General features: G+C 60.9%; 1 protein-coding gene across 3 annotated transcripts in view; it reads left to right on the forward strand.

Moving 5' to 3' along the window:
* The window catches only part of EDAR (ectodysplasin A receptor), a 61,244-nt gene that overhangs the window by 29,864 nt on the left and 10,000 nt on the right, over positions 1-21,380 (forward strand). For all 3 annotated transcript variants that reach the window (XM_074354688.1, XM_074354687.1, XM_074354686.1), the window contains exons 2-5: positions 8,754-8,822; positions 9,401-9,523; positions 10,058-10,239; positions 15,881-15,966. In XM_074354688.1, the coding sequence (XP_074210789.1) occupies positions 8,772-8,822; positions 9,401-9,523; positions 10,058-10,239; positions 15,881-15,966 (442 nt within the window). In that variant the 5' untranslated portion in view covers positions 8,754-8,771. The remainder of the gene's footprint in view (positions 1-8,753; positions 8,823-9,400; positions 9,524-10,057; positions 10,240-15,880; positions 15,967-21,380) is intronic.

The following is a 21,380-nucleotide window of genomic DNA, read 5'->3' on the forward strand; positions in this document are numbered from 1 at the left end:
GGGCCCGGGCTGAGGAGCATGACAGAAGAGGAGCCCATCTGGGTTGGGGCCCCAGCTCTGCCGCCTCTGTCTGTGTGACCTCAGGCACGTCACTTGACCTCTCTGAGCCTCCACGGGCTCAGCAAGTCAAATGGGGACTAGTAAGTACCCACCTCCTACACTCGGAATTAGATAGTGTGTCACCAGCAAGGCTGAGGCCCGGAAACACCCTCGAAAGGCGGAGAGATGGGGATGTGCCCTGAGGGTCCACTCCCAGAACTCAGGTTCCTAAAGAAATCAATGAGGGTTCTCTTCAGCCCTCGTGGTTTCCACCAGCTGAGGGCACCTGAAGGCTGCAATTTTCCCACCAGAAGGAAGCTCCGGGGCCCCGGTTGCCAGCTGCGACCCGCTGAGCCCGCCCTGCCCCGCCAGCCACACGTGCATCCTGAGGCTGGAGGCCCAGCACCTTGGTGTCCTCAGAAGTGAGGGCTATGCTGTGAGCGTCTCCTCAGGCCAAGTCTGTGTGAGCAGAAAGCACCTCAGAGAGAAGAGTTTTGTTGAGGATGATGGTTTTGATGGCGAGCAGACTGCTGCTTTCAGTACACTCAGTCTGTGCGAAGTGGCTTTTTGGGAGGTGTCCCTGGGTCCACTCCGGGCAGATGCCTCCATCTTCCCTCCCCCTCCCCTATGGCCGTGTTCGAGGCTGGTGTGCAACATGTGGAGCTGGATGGGCAAATGGGTCCTCAGGGACCAACACAGCCAAGGGGCAGGTGGGTGACAAGGGGGCACAGGAGGGCCTCGGGGCGGGAGGTTCCGATCATGATCAGGTGTTCGTGTTGCGTAGACATCATCCAACTCACTGCCTGCACCCTGGAAGTGGGTGGGTTTTATTGTGAGTTAATTGTACCACAATAAAGCTGGTTGCTTTTAAAGTCTCAGCAATGAGAACCATGAACCAGAACGAAAGCCGCCAGTTCCGAGGCAACATGAGACCGCTCAGCTCCAACTCCATCCGCTCGCTGTGCTGGGCCCGCGGGCCCCCAGGTGGCGGTGGAGGTCCTGACCCGGCCTGGCGGCCCGGCAGCCCACGCACACAGCTGCCCACGGGGGAGGCCCCCTTCCCGCTCTGACTCCAGGCCTCAAATGGAGGCACCAAGGGAGGAGCGGATGGGGGTCCTGGGGGGTCTCAGGCCTGGAGAGCTGCGCCCTGGCCTCCAGCTCCCTCTCAGTCTTGGGAGGCCCCCGCGGCCTCTGCCACCCATGTGGGAGCCGTCTAATTACCCACAATAACAATCTGCGGACCGCAGGCCAGCCCCTCGGGGCAGCGTTATAACAGAGCTAACTTCCAGGTGCTTCTGCTTCATCTCTGCTCAGCAGCTGACGCAGAATCTGTTGATCCCAGTGCCAGTAAATGATTTCCCTCAACTTCCTCTGCTTAAAGGACACCTCCACCATCAAATCAGGGTCTCTTATTCAGCGGACGTGGCTTGGGTGCTAGGAGTGTCTCGCTGGGGTGGTTCAGTTGTGCTGCGGAGCAGGACTGCTGTGGCCGAGACCTGCCGCGTGCCCAGCCTCATCCCCGGACACAGCGGGGATGCCGGTGCCCGGGGGGCTGCAGGGAGGGCTTAAAGGACTGCCTTCCCGACATGTGTGAGCAGAGAAAGGAGGACAGTGCCCTGGGGGGGGGCCTGCACGGTGGCCCCTGCGCAGAAAACGAGAGTGCGGGGTTCCGTTGGTGCAGGTCAGGAGGTGACTCTGCGGCTCAGAGAGTGGACAGAGCGGTGCCTGGAGGAAGCAAGGGACGTGGCCTCCCTGGCCTTAGCCCTGCTGTCCCTTCATCTTGCCCTCTGCCTTTCAGTGTGACTCCTGGCCAACCTTGGCCATCCCCTTCTCTGTGTCGGAGGCAGCTTTCCTGACCTCCCGGGCACATCACTTCTCCCCGTACACAACACCCCTCGGGCTCTCCCTGCTCCGGCCACTCATCCCCTCCTTGGCGTCAATCTCACGGTCACCAAGTTGCGAGGCACCCCCTGGGCAGGGATTGTGACAACTTGTTCAGCCTGGTCTGAAGTAGGGGTTCAGTAAGTACTGCATGGATGCTGGGTGGATGGTGGGTGGACGGACGGATGGATGGAAGGATGGACGTCACTCATGTTAAAAAGCTATAATGAGAGTGGCTGCTATGATGTCTCAACAAAGTTTCATGTTTAAATGTTTATGTGCGAGTCCTAGGAAAACTTGCATTTTCTAATTTAAAGTGATGCATTTCAGTTAAAACAATCTTCCTGATTTCACCCGGGAAATACTTTCCCTCAATTTTGATAAGACACTAAAATAGGGGCTTTTCTGAAAGGTTCACCCGGCTTACCACGTGTGCAAGACCCTTCCATGAAATAGAAATGAGTCTGTGAGCACAGACCTCGCGGCGGGAGGCTAGGGCGAGGATACCTGCCCTCCGTCTGAGCTTTCTGGGTGGAGAAATCCTGGCCACATTATTTTCACAAGCCTCCTGGCCTTCAAGAAGGCAGCAGCGTCTCAACACCATGCTCTGTTCCAAATGCAGGGCAGAGCTCCCCCTGCTCCGGGTGCAGACCCGCTTCCGTCGCCGCAGACACGTGAGCCTGGCTGAGCGCTGTGAGTGCGGAGGGGCCCAAAGCCAGCCCCCCAGGCAGGAGCAGCAGCGCTGGTGTTCGGGGAGCCCTCTGCGGCCAGGCCGGCCGCGGCCCTGCAGGAACCATGAACGCTGCCGCTGGTGTGCATGCAGGGAAAATAAAAACGGGCAGGAGGAGCTGAGTGAAACAGAAAGCTGAGATGTGAACAGAGGTGTCCAAGATGCCAGTTTTCCTTGCTTTTGACTGCTCTCGGGATTCTGCGGCTGAGGAGCAAGGGACCCACCTAGGACTCAAAATAGTGTGACACACTCATTCATGTTCTGGGCTTGTCCCAGGAGTGAGGCCTGCTGGTGTGCCTCCAGCAGAGGAGGGGAAGTCCCTAAACAATTATATGTACATGTGCACACATGTGTATAGCCACACAGGGACATACGTGTCATGGGAATGTATGGACACCATCCGCCACTCTGCGACTCTGCTGGAGGCCGGTCACCTGTCCAGCCCTCAAGTCCTACCCAAGGACCCTGAGCGCCAGGCATGGAGACTGGCCCTTTGAACCCCTGATGGGGAGTAAGGCTCTGGGAGGCCCCCCAACCCCCTGCTGCCCAGCCTCCTGCTCAGCCCCACCCTTGGCCCCTTAGGGGTCTGAAGAAGACTCTCCAGCCTCTGCCTCTCGACCGCTGGTTGCACTGCCCGGGGAGGGTGGCCTTGCCCGCACAGCCAGGCTGCCTGGAATGGGACAGACTATTTAATTTGCAGGGTTGCCAAACAGAAAGGGGGCCCCTTGTTTAAAAATCCTGCCCCAGCCTGTGTTGAGTGCAGGTGTCAGGGCTGCGAGAGGCCCCCCAGATGCCTCCCAGACTCCCCGAATTCTCAGAAACAGGTCTGGCAGAAACAGAAGTGAAAGAGATTGGGTTAATATCTTCACAATCTAGTGTTAATTAGCACCATCCAACCAAGAGCGGGAGCTTCCCGGGAGCATAAATCACATCAGAGGCCTGTTTCCAGCCGCTCTGATAATGACCTGCAGACTCCTGGGGACGGAGGGGTCTGTCTACGCTGGTGGGAAGGGGGCCTCCTGGGGGATCTGGGGAGGAGGACCCTCCTGCTGGGGGAGAGTGAGGAGGCCGGAGTGGGCGGATGTCAGGGAGAGCTGTGTGGCTGCTTCCCCAGAACCAGGCAGCTGCCAGCACCTCTGCTCTTTTCACAAAGAGCTTGAGTGAGGACCAGGGTCCTTTCCCATGTCCACCCCCGTCCCGGAATGTGGACCACCAAGGGCAGCACCGACCTCCCCAGGGGGCAAGCAGGACCTCTATCCCAGGTCCCTGCAGTCCAATGAGGACAAGGGGCCCAGTCAGCCAGCACCACCTTCTGAGCACCTAGCAGGTGAACACACTGGCACCGGAGGGCCCCGAACAGAGGGACCTCCGACCCATGCACTTAACAAGTCATCGAGGGCCTGCTTCCTACCAAGCCTGCCCACAGGTCCAGGCAGGCAGCACCCCAGGTTGGCTGCCTTCCTGGAGGAGGAGCCTTGGGGAGAGGCAGCCTCCTCACCTTTCAAGGGTCAGGTGCAGCCGAGGGCCCAACCAGACCCGGGAGCGTGAGGTCCGGGCTTGCCTGCCCATGGGCGCCGACTGCCGGGCGCAGCCTCCGTCCTGCCCCGGACAGCATGGGGACAAGAGTCCGCTGTCCTCAGGGAAGGTCCTTCCCAGACGGGCGGGGGCCCTGGATGCACAGGACGGGCCTAGACCTCTGTGTGGTTATGACGTGTGCATGTCTGTCACCGACCCCAGGTCTGTAAGCAGCTGCACAGAGCAGCTCCAACTCACCCCAGGGAAACCCGGGCCGGGATCTGTGGGGAATGAAGCCCCGAATAAGATGCTCCTGGGAGGCCTTCCAGACTGGCTCCCCAGACATTGAGGTACACTGGCCGCCTGGGGATCCAGCGGAAACGCTGATCCTGACGTGGTGGGTCCACGGACGCCAGGGGTCCGCACTGCCAGTGAGCTTCCAGGTGACTCAGCGCTGCTGTCCTGGGACCCATGTTGGCATCAAGGCTGGATGGTGGTCCAACACGCTCTTCCTGGCTTACGTCCCCAACTCTGCCTTTGTGTCGGCCTCGTCCGAGCATCCAGGCTCGCATACGACCAGGGGACGAAAGGCCTCCTGCTCCTGGCCAATGCCTCTTCCAGTCCTGGCCTCCAGCCGTCCCAGGGCAGCCTCTGCTCCACCTCTGACGTGGGGCTCACGGAGACAGTGGCTCCTGCTGCTCACACGTGTTGCCGGTCGTCTGACCCCCAAGGTGAGGCCAGAGTCCCTGATTCTCACACGTGAGCAAGAGGCCGCCTGTTCACCTGGTCGCAGGGCATCCGGAAATCCTTCCTCCAAGCGGGACAGAATCCCTCGGTTGCCCACCAGAGGCCAGCCCCACCAGCAGGATTCACGTCTGGAGAGGCCAGCCCTGGCGTGAACTGGCTGAACTGCTTTGTCTGGGATGGGGGGTGCCCAGCTGTCTGACCAATCTTCCTAGAACCAGGGTGAGAGGCCCTCAGAGAAGGCATCTGGGCACCCTGAGCCCAGGAAGCCAGACCCTCGGCCACCACGTGACCTCTGGCCTCCAGGAACACCTCCACCTCGGGCCTGAAGTCACCCAGCCCGCAGCCCCGCTCACCCGCTCTGCTGTGCCCACGGCCCAGGCCCTGCTCTAGAAGGGGAGTTGAAGCTACCTGGACATCTTGCTTTGCGCCAGGTCTCAGCACACGGTCGCCTGGGACTTGAGGATGCGAGAGAGGTTCCCTGATGGAGACCCCACTTTATACGCTGGGCCTAAGTATGTTTCCAACTTTGGCTGATTCTCCACTTCCACAGCCGGTGTGTGAAGCTTACACGTTGGGAAGCCCTGGACGGGGGAAGCTCTGTTTTGGGCTCCTCCCTCGGCTCTGGAGTTCCAGCTGCGGGAAGGCAGGGCAGGGCGCCGCCGTCACTCCAGGCACTTGAGGACTCAGATGAGACCGCACAGCTGCCCCACCGGGCTCCCAGCCCAGGTCCCTGCAGGTCAGACGGCGTGGTGCCCCCAGAGTGGCTGGGGCGGGACCAGGTGGGGCCAGCCAGGTGGGACCACTGGGCCGCTCCCACAGCCCCCTCATGGCTGGGCACCCTTCTCATCCCCATTTCATAGACGAGGCAGCAGGGGCACCGTGCTCTCCCCAGATGTGATCCAGCTTGCTCCCAGTCACCACGCTTTCCCTCCTGCTTGGGCAGCAGCGGCCCGGCCACTGGCCAAGGTCATAGGACGCTGGGGAGAGACCAACAATCCCAGCAGGATGACTCTCCAAACGGCCTGAGGGTCCAGCCTGCCCTCTCCCCCACCCAGCTGGGCACCCGTGGGGCAGCGAGGACCCGGCCAGAGCAGCGGCTCCGTCTCTGCTGTGTTGTCATTTGAGGTGGACGTTGCAGAGGAAGGGGCTGCGACAGGGGAGTGGACTCAGGAGGAGCGGTCAGCCAGCAGGAGGGCGGAGCTCTGGAGGAGGCCCCGTGGTGGACGGTCCAGGCTGACTGGCTCCCAGGGTCCTGGGCGTCGTGGTGGCCGTAAGTCTTGACAAGAGGCAGCTGTGATCCCGCAGGAGCATTTTGGGGGACCACGTGGCAGCTGGACTCACTGGGCCATTTGCAGACCCCGAACTAGACCATCGTTAGGCTGGGCAGCAGCCTTGTCTGTCGGCCGACGGGAGCAGGTGTTTCAGGGCGCCCACCCTGTTTCCTGATCACTGCCGCGGTTACAGGCCTTGAGCACCAGCTCAGACAGCGGAGGGGCCGGGCGCGGCCCTGCATGGGGTTGGGCATCCCCAAAGTGAAATCAGCCAGAGGTCATGACGGGAGATACTCCTCCCGCCAGCTCCCAGGCGCTGCAGGTGCAGGGCCCTGTCCGCGAGGGCTCAGACCTGGGGCTGGAGCCCTGCCCGGGCACTGCCCTCACCTTCCTCCAAACCCCTCCTCCTGGGGAGTCGAAGTCGATGACAGAAATGCATCCAAAGCCACAGACTCTGTCTTGTTTCTGCGTCCATGGGTTTGCCTGGGAATGTCTTCAGTGAGCCTTTCCACAAGGCCCCGGAGGTCAGGGAGGTGCGCCCCGCCCGGCCCTGCCCGTGTTTACAGGGAGGCACTCCCAGGCGTGGCTATAATTAGGAGTCAATTAAGTCAGAAACCCTCGGCATTGTCCCTGGAAGGCCTCCAGGGCTGCTGCTTCCCGGGGGAGCCTCGGGTCTGAGACTCGAGGAAACCCACCGTCCTGACTCAGGCCGGCTGCCCGCGGGGGGCTGGCTCCCCGGTTCCGGCCTTTGTCTGTGCCGTCCCTCCCCACCTGGCGGACTGCAGGCCCCGGCTTGCCGCTCGCTGGGAGGAAAACACCCAGGAGTTCACGGCCCGGTGCCTGGCGCTTGCATCTGGCCTGGTCTGTTCGGGGTTTTCAAACAAAACGGAGTTCTGAATGCAGGTCTGTGTGCAGGGAAAGTGGGGGAAAGGCAGTTCTTGTGTCTTCAAGAGATTCCGGAAACCTAAGCCCTCCCCCGAAGCCGCCTGATGTTGCCGGGGTGAAAGCCAGGCCAGCAGGGCGGAGATCCGGAAAGACCTCGGCCTCGGGGCTCGCGTCCCATCTTCCCCGGGGTCGCCGGGGCGTCCTGTCCAAACCTCTCCCGGCAGCCGTCCCTCCTGCCTTTCTTTCGGTCACAGAGTTCACGCTTCTGCCCCTAATTCAGGAAAAAGGGATGGCTCCCCACAACCTGCCTCAGTCTAGTCACCCACCCCTGCCTCACTCCTGCCAAAAACTCTCATTGAGAAGCTGGTGGCTGTCTCTGCAGACAGGTCTCTGTGTAGCAAGCTTTGAAATCACACACTGGGAGCCAGGCTGTGTGTGGTCTTGGCCGAGCCTGCTGTGTCCCCTGGGCTGAGGTCCCCAGGTTGCGTTTGTTGTGACCATAAACAAGCACGAAAGCTCACAGCCCCACCTGGACTTCATGTGGGAGGCTGGACGGAGGACACCCCGGGCTGAGAGACAGAGGACTCAGTGCTCCGGAGGTCAGCCCCTTGCTGGCCTCTGGCCGCACATTTGTGTTGGGTGCTTCTCCCCAAAATTCTCACTGAGCAGGTCCTGGGGGTTAGAAAAGAAGGCCTGTGAGGAGGGACTGCCCGCAGCCCCGGACCCCGACTTCTCCACCTTGACCTCCTGACTCACAACCAGTGACCCTGTGGTGGCTTTTCTCCCAGTGCCATGAGGATGCTGTGTTGCAGGCATGAGGTTCAGGGCTTTTCTCCGAAGTAGAAGGGGCCCCATCTGGTCGGGCCTGCTGCTCTGAGGCTCCCACCCTGTCCCCACATGGGTTGGGGACTGTGGGTTTCCATGACCACGACGGGACTGGGGCTCCCCAAGGCCAGCTGACCTCGGTCTGAGACGGTTGATTCTGGAAGGCTCTCACGCAGCCCAGCCATCAGAACAGGGTGTGCTGTGTGATTACGAATTCAAACCCTGGGTCCAGGCGAGGTGCCTGCGGCCCGCGTGTGGCACCCGGGTGAGCCCACCACCCTCTGTGCAGCCAGGCTCCCAGGCAGACTGGTTCTGAGTGGGAAACACAGATATCTACTTCTGAAAAGGACAAGTGAAAAATAACCGCGATGCTTCGTTTGGGTGGCAATGAGTTTGTGAACTGCTGGGCCCCGAGCCCGGCCCCCCACCCCACCCCTGCCCCGCCGTCGTGTGGCCTTGGGCAGCACTTGGCCTCTCTGAGCCCCAGTCATCTCAGCACTAAAACTCTGCGGTTAGACGGATGACGCGGCTGGGGCAGCGGGAAGTGGGGTACAATGGGCGGGAGGGGCAGGGCACCCCCAAGCAGCCCTGCTTCCTCAGACTCTCTGAGCACAAGGACAGTGGCCATCCCCTGGGCGTGAGTGATCAGCCCTCCGTGGGCTCTGGGCCTTCGTCTTTGGGCTTTTCCCAGGACGGCACGATGCTGGGGGAGGGGCCACAGATGGTGGCGTCCAAGGGGCTGGGGCTCAGCTGAAATCTGCCTTTTCCTTTGGGGCTCATTCATTCCCGCTGTGTCTGCCATGGAGGTGGGCCTGGGCCATGGCCGGTGGGTCCTGGCACTGACGAGGTGTGTCTTTCAGGTAAACCCGTGGGAGAGGATGGCCCACGAGAAAGGCTGCACTCGGACAGCCTGGCTGCCTGTCCTGTTGGTAAGTGGCCATGGGCCTGCCGCCTGCGCCCTCGCCTGGGGGTTCCGTGGGAGCTCTGGCCAGCTGTGTCCTCCAGGCTAGGCCCCCGTCAGCAGAGCAGTGACATGGGGGTGGTGACAACAGCACAGCCCCGGCAGAGCCCTGACCAGCTCCCCGCCCCAGTTAGACACTCTGGTCGGAGCTGCCCTCACCTGCCTTTCGTGGTCCATGTCGTGGTACCAGCCTGGCATCTGTGTGGCAAGTTCCATGCCCGTGGCCACGAAACTGGGGGAGGCCAAGCCCCTGGGCCCCCCAGGAGCAGAGACACCTGTGACTGAGAGCTTGCTGTTCTAGGCAGCTGGGAGGGGCCTCGCTGGGACTCAGAGGGAGTGGGGGCAGTTCCTGGGTATAGGGCGCCTGGGCTGCAGCCTCGGACAGCAGGTCATTAGCTAAAGGCACCCGGGACTTGGTGACAAATGAGCACCAGGGCCCAAGGGGCCCCCACCCGGATCCTTCAGCCACCACCTGCGGGTACAGGCCCCAGGTATGTGCGGGTCTTCCGGGGGTTCGGAGGCCAAAGACCCCCTTCCCTGAGGCAGGCGTCCTTGACGTGCTCGGCGGGAGCGGAGTACTCCAGCTGCGGGGAGAACGAGTTCTACAACCAGACCACCGGGCTGTGCCACTCGTGCCCCCAGTGCGGGCCGGGGGAGGAGCCCTACTTGGTAAGGCCCCTGCACGCTGCCTGGGGTGAGTGAAGATTAAGTGGTCTGAGCGGTGGGGGTCACAGACGATGCTGACCAGGGGAGGGAGCAAGCCTGTCAGACCCAGAGGACGGCTTCCTACTCTGCTGTCGCTGGCGGGGAGCAGGGCTGCGACATGCTGCTCCTGAGGGCCGCTACTCCCCCCGCCTCGGGAACGGCCACCACGGATGTCTTCAGTGCTAGAAAAACGTCCTCGTTCTTGCAGAGACCAGGGAGTCAGGCCCCAAGGGCCGCAGCACCATCTGGCTGCCCATCGGCTTGGCTGGTTGAGTTTACCCAGGACAGGTCAGGAGGGCAGCGTCAGGCTGGGGGCACCGGGGACAGAAGGGCTCAGAACAGGGATGTGGGCAGCGCAGTCAGGACGGTGAGGCCGCCAAGGCCGAGAGAAGCCCCTGTAAACAGCCAGTGCGCCACCCGGTGCCCCGAGGATGGCGGGTTCGGTCATGGCAAGGCAGCCGCTGTACTGATGGGGTCCCCTGTCCCTTCCCCGACCAGTCCTGTGGCTATGGCACCAAAGATGAGGACTATGGCTGCGTCCCCTGCCCCGCAGAGAAGTTCTCCAAAGGAGGCTACCAGATATGCCGACGCCACAAAGACTGTGAAGGCTTCTTCCGGGCCACGGTGCTGACTCCAGGGGATGCGGAGAACGATGCTGAGTGTGGGCCTTGCCTCCCCGGGTGAGCACGGCGCTGTCCCCCCACCACGCTCTCTGCCAAATCCCTGTGGGCCCCATTGGTGAGGACTCCCCCAGCACCAGTGGGGCACCAGGTGGTGATGGAGGTGGAGACGGAGGTGGTGGAGGTGGTGATGGAGGTGGGGGGGGGCACATGTTGGCTGCCTCCCCCAAGAAGGGCAGCCCACTCAGGGCACCCACTCAGGCCCTGCGTCTGTGTCTCCCATGTGGACGTGGTCATAATCATACCTTCTGACTCCCTACATCAAACAGGTCTGTTGATTATTTACAATGAGACAATGTAGCTCTCATGCTTTGGAGGAAAGAAAACCAAAACTCCATACGAATGTATTGCTTTTGCCATTTTTAGTATTCTGGACAAAACCGAGGGTAAAAAGCTGCTCATAGAAATATTAGAGACATATTTGGTGCCTATAATTCCACCACAATCCTGTTATATATCAAAAGTCTCCCCAAAAAAAGAAGTGAAAAGTGCAATTAGCGTGAGAGACAGAAAGATAGAATCTTCCTTCTTACAGGCAAGACAGTTAGCAGATTCCCCTTGGGACGAGGGAAGTACAGCCTTGACACCCAGTAACCACCTCCCTCTGGTGGCCACACCACATATGTTTGTAAGGGCCACAGATAGAAAGTGAAAGCAGTGATGAAGGCTACGGGGTGGTGATAATGGTAGAGGTGATGGAGGTTGGGGGGTGGATGTGGTGATGGAGGTGGGGGGGTGGAGGTGGTGATGGAGGTTGGGGGGTGGATGTGGTGATGGAGGTGGGGGGGTGGGGGTGGTGATGGAGATGGGGGGGTGGAGGTGGTGATGGAGGTGGGGGGGTGGAGGTGGTGATGGAGGTGGAGGTGGTGATGGTGGTAGCCATGGGGGCGGCAGCACTTGGAACAGTGCACTGTGTTTTGGAGCCCACTCGCACACATGTTATCCCCCTCAATCACTGTACTGAAATGAGAAAGGAAAGAAGAAGAAAACACCCAAACAAGGACACTGGGCATTAGTCTGTAAGAAACAGGAAGTACGGAAAGACCCTCCAAGTTACAAATAGATTGAAAGTGAAAAGCTCTTTAACACGAGGAGATACTTTAAACTTGGAGAAAGTAACCAGAGTTCAGATGTGTCACTGGGAAGTGTCCATGTCCGGGGCTCCCACCGCCATCTCTCCACTGGTGACTGTCCCGCACTCACAGGCTCTCTGGTTTTCTGTCTTCAGTTCAGACCCATCTCATGAGCTGCAGACCCACTCGTCCAAGTACCTGCTTGGCGAGCCCACGTCCACATCCGCGACCCAGAGTACGAGCCAAACCTGTTTGTCAAATGGGTGAAGAAAGTAGGGAACGTTATTTCCCACTATGCATAAGGCAGGTAGCTACGCCCAGGCAGATGTTAGACTATTCTTTTAGAAAGTCCGATAAAAATAAAAGTTCAGAGAGGGAGGGTAGAGGTCAGTGGTAGAGTGTGTGCTTAGCATGCACGAGGTCCTGGGTTCAATCCCCAGTACCTCCATTAAAAATAAAAACAAACCTAATTACCGCCCCCAACTTAGTTGTTGAGGTTATTGGTATGGGGGCTCCACCAAGCAGAACAGAGCAGCAGAATCAAGGCTTTCCCACCTGATGACACACGGGTCGCTGACTCTGCTTGAGTAAGAGAAGTTCTGTAGGATCTTAACCTTACATGGCTGGAACCAGTCCCTGAAAACACGTGCCTCCGAGGACTTTGCCTTGATTGGTTTTTGTTAGTGCAGATACATAATTCATGAGAGAAATGCGGAGTTTTGAGGATTAACTATAGCAGCGCTGATGAGAAGTGCGCACAGCTGGCCATGCTCACCATGGGGGAGGAACTTGCACTCTTTGCAAAACCTCGACTTGTTCTGAGAGCCTCCGCGTGTGAGAATCTGACCTGACATTCACAACCTAGCGTAACAGCTCTTGCATTTACTTTCATAAACCTTTGAATTCAGAGCCCACCAGGTGGGTAGTGGTGAGACAAAGAGGAAGACGTGGTTCCCCTCTTTGCAGTGGAAAATCCATGGCAGCCTAGTGCGGCAGGTATGGCCAGGTGTTGGGGTCTGGGAAGGACCCTCCTTCATGACTGGGGAGGGGGGGTCGGGAAGGGTCTTGGAAGACTTCTCGGGGGCGCTGGGATGGGCAGGAGTCAGGCCAGGAAGAGGACAGGGCTCTCCAATGGAGACAAAGTGCAGGGTCTGTGGTCCCTGTGGCACCGTGGAAGGCGCAGGTGGGGCTACAGACAGGTAAGGGGTGGGGCCGGCGGGAGAGGGCCTTGGGAAACAGTGCCGCTATCTGGGCTGGTGGGGACAGAGCATGTCTTGGCCAGCAGTGAGGAAGAGCCGGGCTGGGACAGGGGTTCGGGAGTCATGAGAGCGGGGGTGCAGGAGTGCTGGGAGCAGAGGAGAGGAGCAGTTTGGGGCCTGTTGGAAGATGGTGGTGATGAAGCTGTAGCCTGAGTGCGGGTGGGATTGTGGGGACGGGTGTGGGGAAGAAGCGGGCTCGGCCACCGCACGCGCGGGCGGTGGAATACAGAGGAAGAGGGATTTGAGGAGGGGGGAGATAGAGAGGTATGTGTGGAATTTGAGATGATTGTGACGTCAGGCCAGGACATCTAACACGTGGATGGGGACACAGGTGTGGAGCGTGGGTCCTCCTGGGAGCTGCCCCCGCATCCATGATGGGGGAGCCGCTGGTCCAGGTGGGCTCCTGCCATGGTGGGGGCGGGGGCAGACTGCCGAATAGAGCCTCGTCCGTGGGCATCGCCGGCTCCAACCCCACAGTTCAGCCCCAGCCTGCGCCCTGCGGTCTGTGAGGGCAACTGTGACTGTATCCCGATGGCCTAAAGGGCAGTGAAGATGCACGCCAGGTAGCCTGCTTCCCTCTTGCTTAGACCCACAAGGACTTTCCAGCCAGAAAGGACAGGCCCAGGCCGGTGCAGGAGGCAGCCCGCCCACGGGCCGGGGCCAGCCTGGTGCTGGAAAGGCAGTGAGGCCCCTTGCTCAGAACCAGCATGTTCACCCGGGGACGTTTGCCGATGTAAACGTCGTGCGCGCCCTGCCCCTAGAAGGGATGGCCACCTGTGTCCGAGGAGGGTGTCTCCAGCTCTGAAACCTTGAGTAGCAAGCAGCTCCCTCCCGTGGGGTCCTCGCACCAGGACCAGGCGAGTGAATGGAGGACGCTGTGAGCGCAGGGGCCGCATCCAGGCTCCACAATGTGGGTGTGTGCAGCTGTCTTCGGTTGGCTCTGCCCTGCGGTGTGAGTGTCCCAACCCCAGGCCCCAAACCGAAGGCCCTACGTTACCTCCGGCCCCCAGCTCTGGCGGGCCCAGTGCTTTACGGGGCAGGCGTCCAGGTGGACACCCGGGGGCCGGAGTGCAGCCCTCAGGGCCTGGCTGCAGGGGAGGAGAGGAGGCTGAGGCGTCTGGGCTCCGGGAAAGGCTGATTTCATCCCTGAGCGGTGGGTCCCTCTGTGGGCGCAGACCGCGGCTGCCTTGGCACTCTCCCCACTGTGGTTTGGCAGGCGCTCTGTCCTCACCCTGTGCCCTCCCACTGTGTGTCAGCATGTGGCCGGGACACTGGCTGAACAATGAGCCATCCACGGGGCTTTCCTGTTGAGAAAGGCTCGTGTGGGAGGCCTGGGAACGGAGCCTGTCTAGAGGCTGGGTTTCTTAACCTCCCTGGGGCGTTGCCTCCCCCGTGGACAAGCACCCGCTGGCCTGGGACCGCGGGAGGACAGGGTGAAGTTCATGGTGGGCACTACCCACCCACACGGGGAGGGGAGAGGGAGCGTCCGTTACAGCTTAGGAGCCCTGAGCCTCGGGGAGTATCTGTACCTGACGACCTGGAGGAAGATTCTAGAGGCGCTGTTTTAACTGAGTCTTGTCTTGGGCTTAATCAACCCTTCGAGAACAGAGAAAAAAAAGAACTAGGGAAAAGTGAAAGTGTAGATCAAAGTGTAGGAAATGAGACGTTTACAGAAAGACAAAGGGACCAGAGGCCCCACGCTAACACCCGCCTCCGGTTGAGGGAAATTAACTGAAGCAACTGGTCTCGGTCCTCGCTGCCATTGGCCCAGGACAAGGCTGAGGTGCCCATTCGGCCGAGTGAGGAGAAGCAGCCCCACAGGGCCTTAGGGGGACAGGCTTTAAATGCAGTGGTTTCCGAGGCTGTTTCTCGCTGTTGTCCAGTTCATCCACAGCTTGTTCAGACGCCTCAGCTCAGAGATGCCTCCAGACACATGGCCGGTCACCCGAGGAGGGGCCTGGAGCGCGGGGGCCCCGTGTGTGCACAGAACCCACCCCGAGGGCCCTGCACCCATCGGGCGTGGAGAGCTTCATCCAAGCAGAGCTCACACCTGGGGCCCAGTGGGTGGGCCGGGAAGAGCGGGGGGACCGCAGAATGTCCTGGGCTCCTCTCAGTGTTGGGGTTTGAACTTCTGTGCAGAAGCCTCGGTCTCTCATTCTTTGTCCCATCAATCCTGTCCAGGACTCCCTCCCCAGCACCCAGCATCCAGCACAGGGCACTGGGAACCAGGACGAACGCTCTGGGGCTGGTGACCTCGGGGAGCTCTGGGGCTGGTGCTCACTGCTGGTGGGGCTGGCCTGGCTGCCTGGGAGCAGGTGCCCCGGCAGGTGGCTCTGGAGCGCGGCAGAGTGTGTTGGGAGCACTCGTCCGCTGCAGCTTCTCTGAGGGTGTTTGGAGATTAGTTAGCTGGCGTTTACAAGCGCCTCCCCACGCCGAGGAAGGGCAGGCAGCTACCGATGGTCACACTGCTGGTGCTCCAGCTCATGGAGGCCGAGTCCAGCCCCTCCAACCCCCACCACTGCTATCAAGGGGCTAGGTGTGCACAGCTAATAAAACAGAGATTAAAGAACAACCACAGGAGAATCCAGTGGCCGAGAGGTATTTCCATCCCTTGAGCTGTAACAAGGGAAACACTGGCATTGGCTCACGGTGTTAACTGACTCCTCATGATGTGGCGAGCGGCTGCACGTGTGTTTCTGGGAACTGCACCGGAGCCCGCGGTGGAAGGAGACTGAGTGGGGCCGCATGTGCGTGGCCTGCAGAGAACTTGGGGAGGGCGCTGGCACACTGACTCCGCGAAGCCTGAAAGACGTGCGGGGCATCGCTGGGGGTGAAGACAGCCCTGCGTGAATGCCTTGACCTTTCCCTGGGGTGGGTGCAGTCCTGGCCTGAGCTCACCTGGTGTCTTTGGCCAAGTACTTCCTGAGGAAGCAGGTGACTCTCAGAGATGACCTGACCACGGTCTTGGCTGCAGCCGTGCTCTGCCAGCCAGCCCCACTCAACCTCGGGAAGCCGGTGTCCAGTTAGTCCTGGAGGTCCCAGAGTCCGGGGCTACTGGCTGTGCCCTCGCTGGGGTTGGGGTGGGCGTGTTGGGGACTGGTCCCTGGTTTGGAGGGACACCCAGATGGCTGAGCAGGGGCAGTCCTGGAAAAGGAAGTGGTTCCCATGGGGTCTTCCCACTCCTGGCTTTGCTCATGGGTGTGCCAGGTGGTCAGCGCGTGCTGGGGGTGTCAGTGCGTGCCGGGGGTCAGCGCGTGCTGGGGTCACACCCACTCACCTGTCTGCTTTGTCTCACCTCCTCTCCCGCAGCTACTACATGATGGAAAACCGGCCCAGGAACATCTACGGCCTGGTCTGCTACTCCTGCCTGCTGGCACCGCCACACACCAAGGAGTGTGAGTGCCCCTGTGCTGTGTCCGCGGGCCGGTGTCGGCTCTGGTGCCTGTCCTGACTGGCCCAGCTCATGGCCGTGAGGGTGCAGAGATGCTGCTGGGGGCTGGGAAGGGGCTCTGCGGCGGTGGAACCATGAGGCAGGCTCAGGGCAGTGCCGTCCCTTGACAAGTCCCGTGACCCCTGTGGGCCTCCGCTTTCTCACCTGTAACGCGGAGCCACTAAAATCTGAACCATCCATCTCGTGCGACTGTTGCAAATACCCGTGATGCCAAGGTATTTTACCAAGTACTGCAGGGCGCTAGGCAACTGGAGGTTCTCACACGTGTTTTTAAACCCAATGAGGCCAAGGGAAATAGGGGTGAGCACGAAGCGCCTGAGGACACAGGGGGTCTCGAGTTTAGAGTCCCGCCCGGGGCTGCCTCCTTCCTAGTCCAATGCTGGTTCACTGCTCGTGGGCGTCCGTTTATGATGGAGGGCCAGGGGCTCTGCCTCAGGGGAGGTAGCGTGTGTCCCGTGGGGTCTGCAATTGGGAGAGACCCTAGTGAAGTGGGCCGGACGGACGGCTGGATGGCTGGGAGGGAAGTGGGTGTCTGCGCCCTGTTCCCGTCCCAGGGCCTTCAAGGGCACCCACAGGGGCCCTGCCCACCCCACTTCTGCAGAGACTAGAACAAGGGCCTCCCCCTCAGGGCACCAGGAGGAGGCAGCCCACCTCCCCTCCCCTTCGGGTCAGCCAGAGGAGGTGGTTTGGGCGGGGCGGGGCTGCCCAGAGGAGGGCCGTCCCCTCCCTCCCAAAGTCCTGGTGTAGGTGAGATGGTTTGCGAGTCTTTGGAGCTGAGCTTCCCTGCCCAGCCAGACACTAATTAATCCACAAATCACACGAGGCCCCGGGCTGCTGCCACTGCTGCCGGCTGCTGCTGGGGAATCTGGACAGTTCAGTCCCAGAGAGCTCTGGGGTGAGTCCCGGCTGGGGAGATGGTGGACACTCACCACCTACTGGAAAAAGTTCTTTGCTGTGGACCCTGCGAAACAGGCAGCCCTTCCCCATGGGCCTTCATGTGACCTTGTCGAGTCCCGGGACCCCTCTGGCCACGCAGCAGCCGGAGAGCTCTAAGCCCGGGAAGGAACAACTGTCCTCCCCTCCAGGGAGGCCCATCACATGGGGGAAGACAGCAAAGTCCCTGAACCCCAGGCCCTAAATGACTGCTGATCTGAAGAGCAGCCTGCTGCCCGGGCCCTCGTGGGTTTGCAGGACCCAGGCCTAAAGGAGGCCAGCAAGGAAGCGAAACTGAGAGTCAGGGGACTGGGAGTCCTGCTGCGTGACCTTGAATGTCACCTGACCTGTTTGCCTGCCTGGAAAATGGGGAGATGCCTCTAGCGAGGCCTCATAGGCTGCCGTGGTGAGTGGAGCCTGCCTGGGCTGGGGTCTCAAGTGTGGTCTCCCCTCTGGGCCTGTAGCCCACTCTGCACTGACCTGTCACCTGGGGCTCCTGCTCAAGAGTCAGCAGAGAGGGCGAGGAAGGCTGACCGTGACCAGCTCCCAGGCTGCTGGCAGCCCCACCCTGGGAAAGCCAGGAATGGTCAGGTCCCCGAAGTCGCTGGCTGGCTGCCCTGTGCCCTGGCTCTGCCCTCCCTGAGCCTACGGTCAGGGGTCCAGGGCCCCCTTGCCTCCACCCTGGACGCTGCCTTTGGTTGGATGTGATCACCTGGGCCTGTCCCGCGTCACTGAACAGTGGACAGTACAGACCACGTCCACAGCGCTCAGCACGGACCCCAGTGGGGCGTGACATGGACGTATACATCTCAGGGCTGGAGCATGCCCTGCGAGGCCCCGCTGGGGAGACGTCTTGCAGGCATGAGCCCTGGGCTGCTCACCTCTTCCCCCTGTGCTTCCGTCTTTAAAGAAGGCGGCTTCTCTGTGTGGCCGTGAAGTGGGGCGGGCGCCTCATTAGAGTCTGACGTGCCTGCATCACACACGGCGGGGCCCACCCCTGACTCAGTGGCTGGGGGGCCAGGACCGCACTCTGGGGACAGTTAGGTCAGTGAGGGGCCTGCTCTGAGTCTAGTCCCTGTTTAACCTGGACAAGTCCCCTGACCTCTGGCGTCTCTGTTTCCCCACCTGCCAAACAGGCTGTTGTGGGGCTGGGATGGGGCTGTGTCCATGACACGTGGCCACGGGGCTGGTTTTGGGGCCCAAAACGGACACGTGGACTCAGCCTGTGAGATACCCGTCTAGCCGTGAGGGCTGCCGGGCCCCTGGTCCCTCTGTGTCCTCCTGGTGGGCCTGACACACACACAGGAGCCCAAAGTACTTGAAACCTGAGAGCACAAAGTGGTGTGAGTATGAGTGGGGGTGCCGCAGGGACGCCCAGGGCCCTCAGCTCCTCCTCTCCTGTGTGGACCCCCCACTGTCAGCAGAGCTTCCGGGAGGAAGGCCTGCAGCGAGCGAGCATGGCCCCAGTGCCGCGTCCAGGGACGGCCACACCAGGTGGTCATTTCTCAGACGAGGGGCGGGCCCACCTGGCGTGACCACTGCGCTCCTGCTCCATCCCGAGGACCCATCTGGGAATCTGCATCGTCAGGACAAGAGGCGGCAGAAGAAAGGTCATGGCATCGATTTGGGCTTCGTGACGTGTTTCCACTCTCAGGAAGTTCCTTGGCTGTGGGCCCCAGCTTCCCCATCTATAAGTGGGTCGCCTGCTGTCCACTTTTGCGGGGACAAAGGTGCAGGAGGCAACCAGTCCAGGCCTGGCCCGTGGCTCTGAAGACGAGCACTGCCTGCTGGCCTCCAGCCATCCTGAGCAGGACGGCTTGCGGCAGAAGGAATCCCTCCTCGCGGGACCTGGGGTCAAGGATGGGCACCCGGCCGGCACCCAGCAATTCTTCCATTGCCGCCATCATTCTCTCATCCCGCGTCAGGGGCCACGGCCCAGAGCCAAGTCCGGGAGCGCCAGCTCATCTATCCAGATGCCGTCATGAGAGGCCCAGCCGCGGTGTTGCTGGAACGGGAAGCCTTGGCCCCCGGAGGCCGAGCCCCAGCTGTCTCTCACATGGAGCATCTTGACTGGCAGGTGCTCCTGTCCACACTGAGCTGGCCCCAGGTCCGGGGTCAGAGCGCATCCCCACTGAGACAGCCAAGGCCCTAGGGCTTTGCCCAGCCTCCGCACCAGGGGCACCACTGTGGCAGCCTTACAGATGGGTGACTCCGTGAATCTCTCCCTAAATCAGGGTAGGGGGTCCCAGCCAGACTGATCCAGACCAGCATAGCCACAGCTGGTGTGATGAACAGAGCGAGGGCCCCAGGAGCGCCTGCTGTCACCTGGAGTCGCGGTGCAGTCATGCGGGCTGTGAGCTTGGTCCTCAGAGCCCCCAGAGGATGAGGGATGTTCCCTGGGCAGAGCCCGCTCTTCGACTCAGCACAGCCAGACCCACTTGCTCTCCTTTGAAGACAGGCCTCGTGTGGGAGCCAACACCCAACCCTGAGGGGCATTCTCATCGCAGGATCCACGCCAGGACACCCATCCTGGAGGGAAACCTCAGACACCAAAACCAGCGTTGGTGCTGAGTTAGTCCTCAGGGGACCAGAGCAGAGCCTGGGACAGAACTCGGGCTGTGCAGGGTCCCTGCGGGGCTGTCCTGAGGGAGCAGCGCCCTGGCAGGGTGGTCCTGAGGGAGCAGGGTCCTGGCGGGGCAGCTCTGAGGGTGCAGGGTCCCAGTGGGGCGGCCCTGAGGATGTCCCACTGTCCATGCGGCAACCCGGGCCCCTAGGACGTGCTCAGAACAGATCGTTTGTCTAATCTGCTCAGGGATCAGCAAGGAGCCCAGGGCTATCCAGGCGCCACCAGCTGGAGGCCACCGGGGTGTGTGGTGAACTGGGGCAGAGGCCTAGCTTGGCACCTGGCCCTGGCGGAGTGCCTGCAGGGGCAGGAGAATGTGGTTGCTGTGTGCCAGCCCCGCCTGGCGGGTGCAAGGGCGTGTTGTAAGTCTGGTGGCTGGCTGCTCTGGGTGTCCCTCTCTGGACCACAGGCCTGGGCGTGTTTGTGTCCCCAAGTACCTCACCAGCCTCAGCCAGCAAGTCCCCACCAAGAGGGACGGGAACAGACAGAGACACAAACACCCACATGCAGCGCCTCCAGGTATTTGGCTGCCTTGAGCCCCTTACAAACAAACACATGGTCTCTTCCCAACAGCCCATTTGCTTTTGAAGGGAAATCAGTTGTGCTTGGAGCTGGCCCCGTGTTCCCCTCCCCCTCCCTGGCCAGGATGAGAAGGCGAAATCAACTCGATCCCATTGAAATCTCATAAATTACGAGATGTGTGTAGATTTGGGGTGGGGGGAGTTACTGCTCTCCAGAAAGGCAGGGGACATCCCTGTAAGCTCTGGACGCCAGCAGCGCTGCACTCAGGAGCCGGCCCGGGGGGGAGGAGAGACCTTCCATGCGTCCCTCCACCCCCACCCTTCCTGCTTCCTGTCCCCTCACCCGCCTTGCTGAGAGAAGTCCCCCCACGTGGGCTCGGGGCTGTTTGGCAGGTCAGCTCTGGGGTCCCCACTGCGGCCACCACGTCCCTTGGTCCCACCCCCTTGGTGGGGGAGCTAAGACCTAACCCAAAGGCCAGCGGTCGGTCGAGGACAGAGCAGGAGAGAAGCGGGAACCACGCGTGTGCCCGGCGCAGGGAAGAGGCGCCCCAGCGTGTGCGGTTGTCTGGATGGCAACCCTGCCAGAGACAGATATGGCAAAGGACAAAGGCCAGGAGCTTGGCGGGGTGAAGGCCCAGGAGCCGAAAACCTCCAGCAGAGACACCTCTGGCCCTGGGACACCTGGCCAGCTGGCGGCGGGCTCTTCAGGGCAAGGAAGGCTGCCTGGGGGTATGCATCGGGGAGCGTGTGCTGCCTCTGGGGACAGTTCAAGCCCTAACTAACGGCACTGCTGTCACTCGGGGCCAGTCCCCCGCCTGCCCATCCCTTCCAGCCTCCACCCTCCTCCTCTGTGAAGTTTTCTGGTTTTAAAAGGCAAGGGATCAGGGTTTCTGGCCCGCCCTCCTGTGACCTCCTCTGCTTGCTGGATATGTGGACAGTTCAGCCAGACGTCCCCTGTCCATCAGCTGTGTTGCTGTCCCGAGCAGCCCTGAGATGTAATTTAGAAATTCATTCCCCTTGGACGCCCCGCAGGGGCTGCCAGGGTCCTGGTGGACATGGAGTCTGATCACCTTTCCACAGGCAAACCCACGAATGACTCCGAACCCGGGAGAGACAGAAGTGAGAGAGAAGGAAACTTCTTTAAAACAAGATTCTCTTTACTAATTGCAGACCTCAAGCCCAGCCTAAAGGAAGGTCCACACCAGGGCATTTTAACACAACAGTCCCCTAGTGACTCGCCCGACCACAAAATCAGCCTCTGCGTCGTCCCTGCCAAGCGAT

This window comes from Camelus bactrianus, chromosome 28 (assembly GCF_048773025.1).
Source record: "Camelus bactrianus isolate YW-2024 breed Bactrian camel chromosome 28, ASM4877302v1, whole genome shotgun sequence".
In the NCBI taxonomy this organism is placed as follows: Eukaryota; Metazoa; Chordata; class Mammalia; order Artiodactyla; family Camelidae; genus Camelus; species Camelus bactrianus.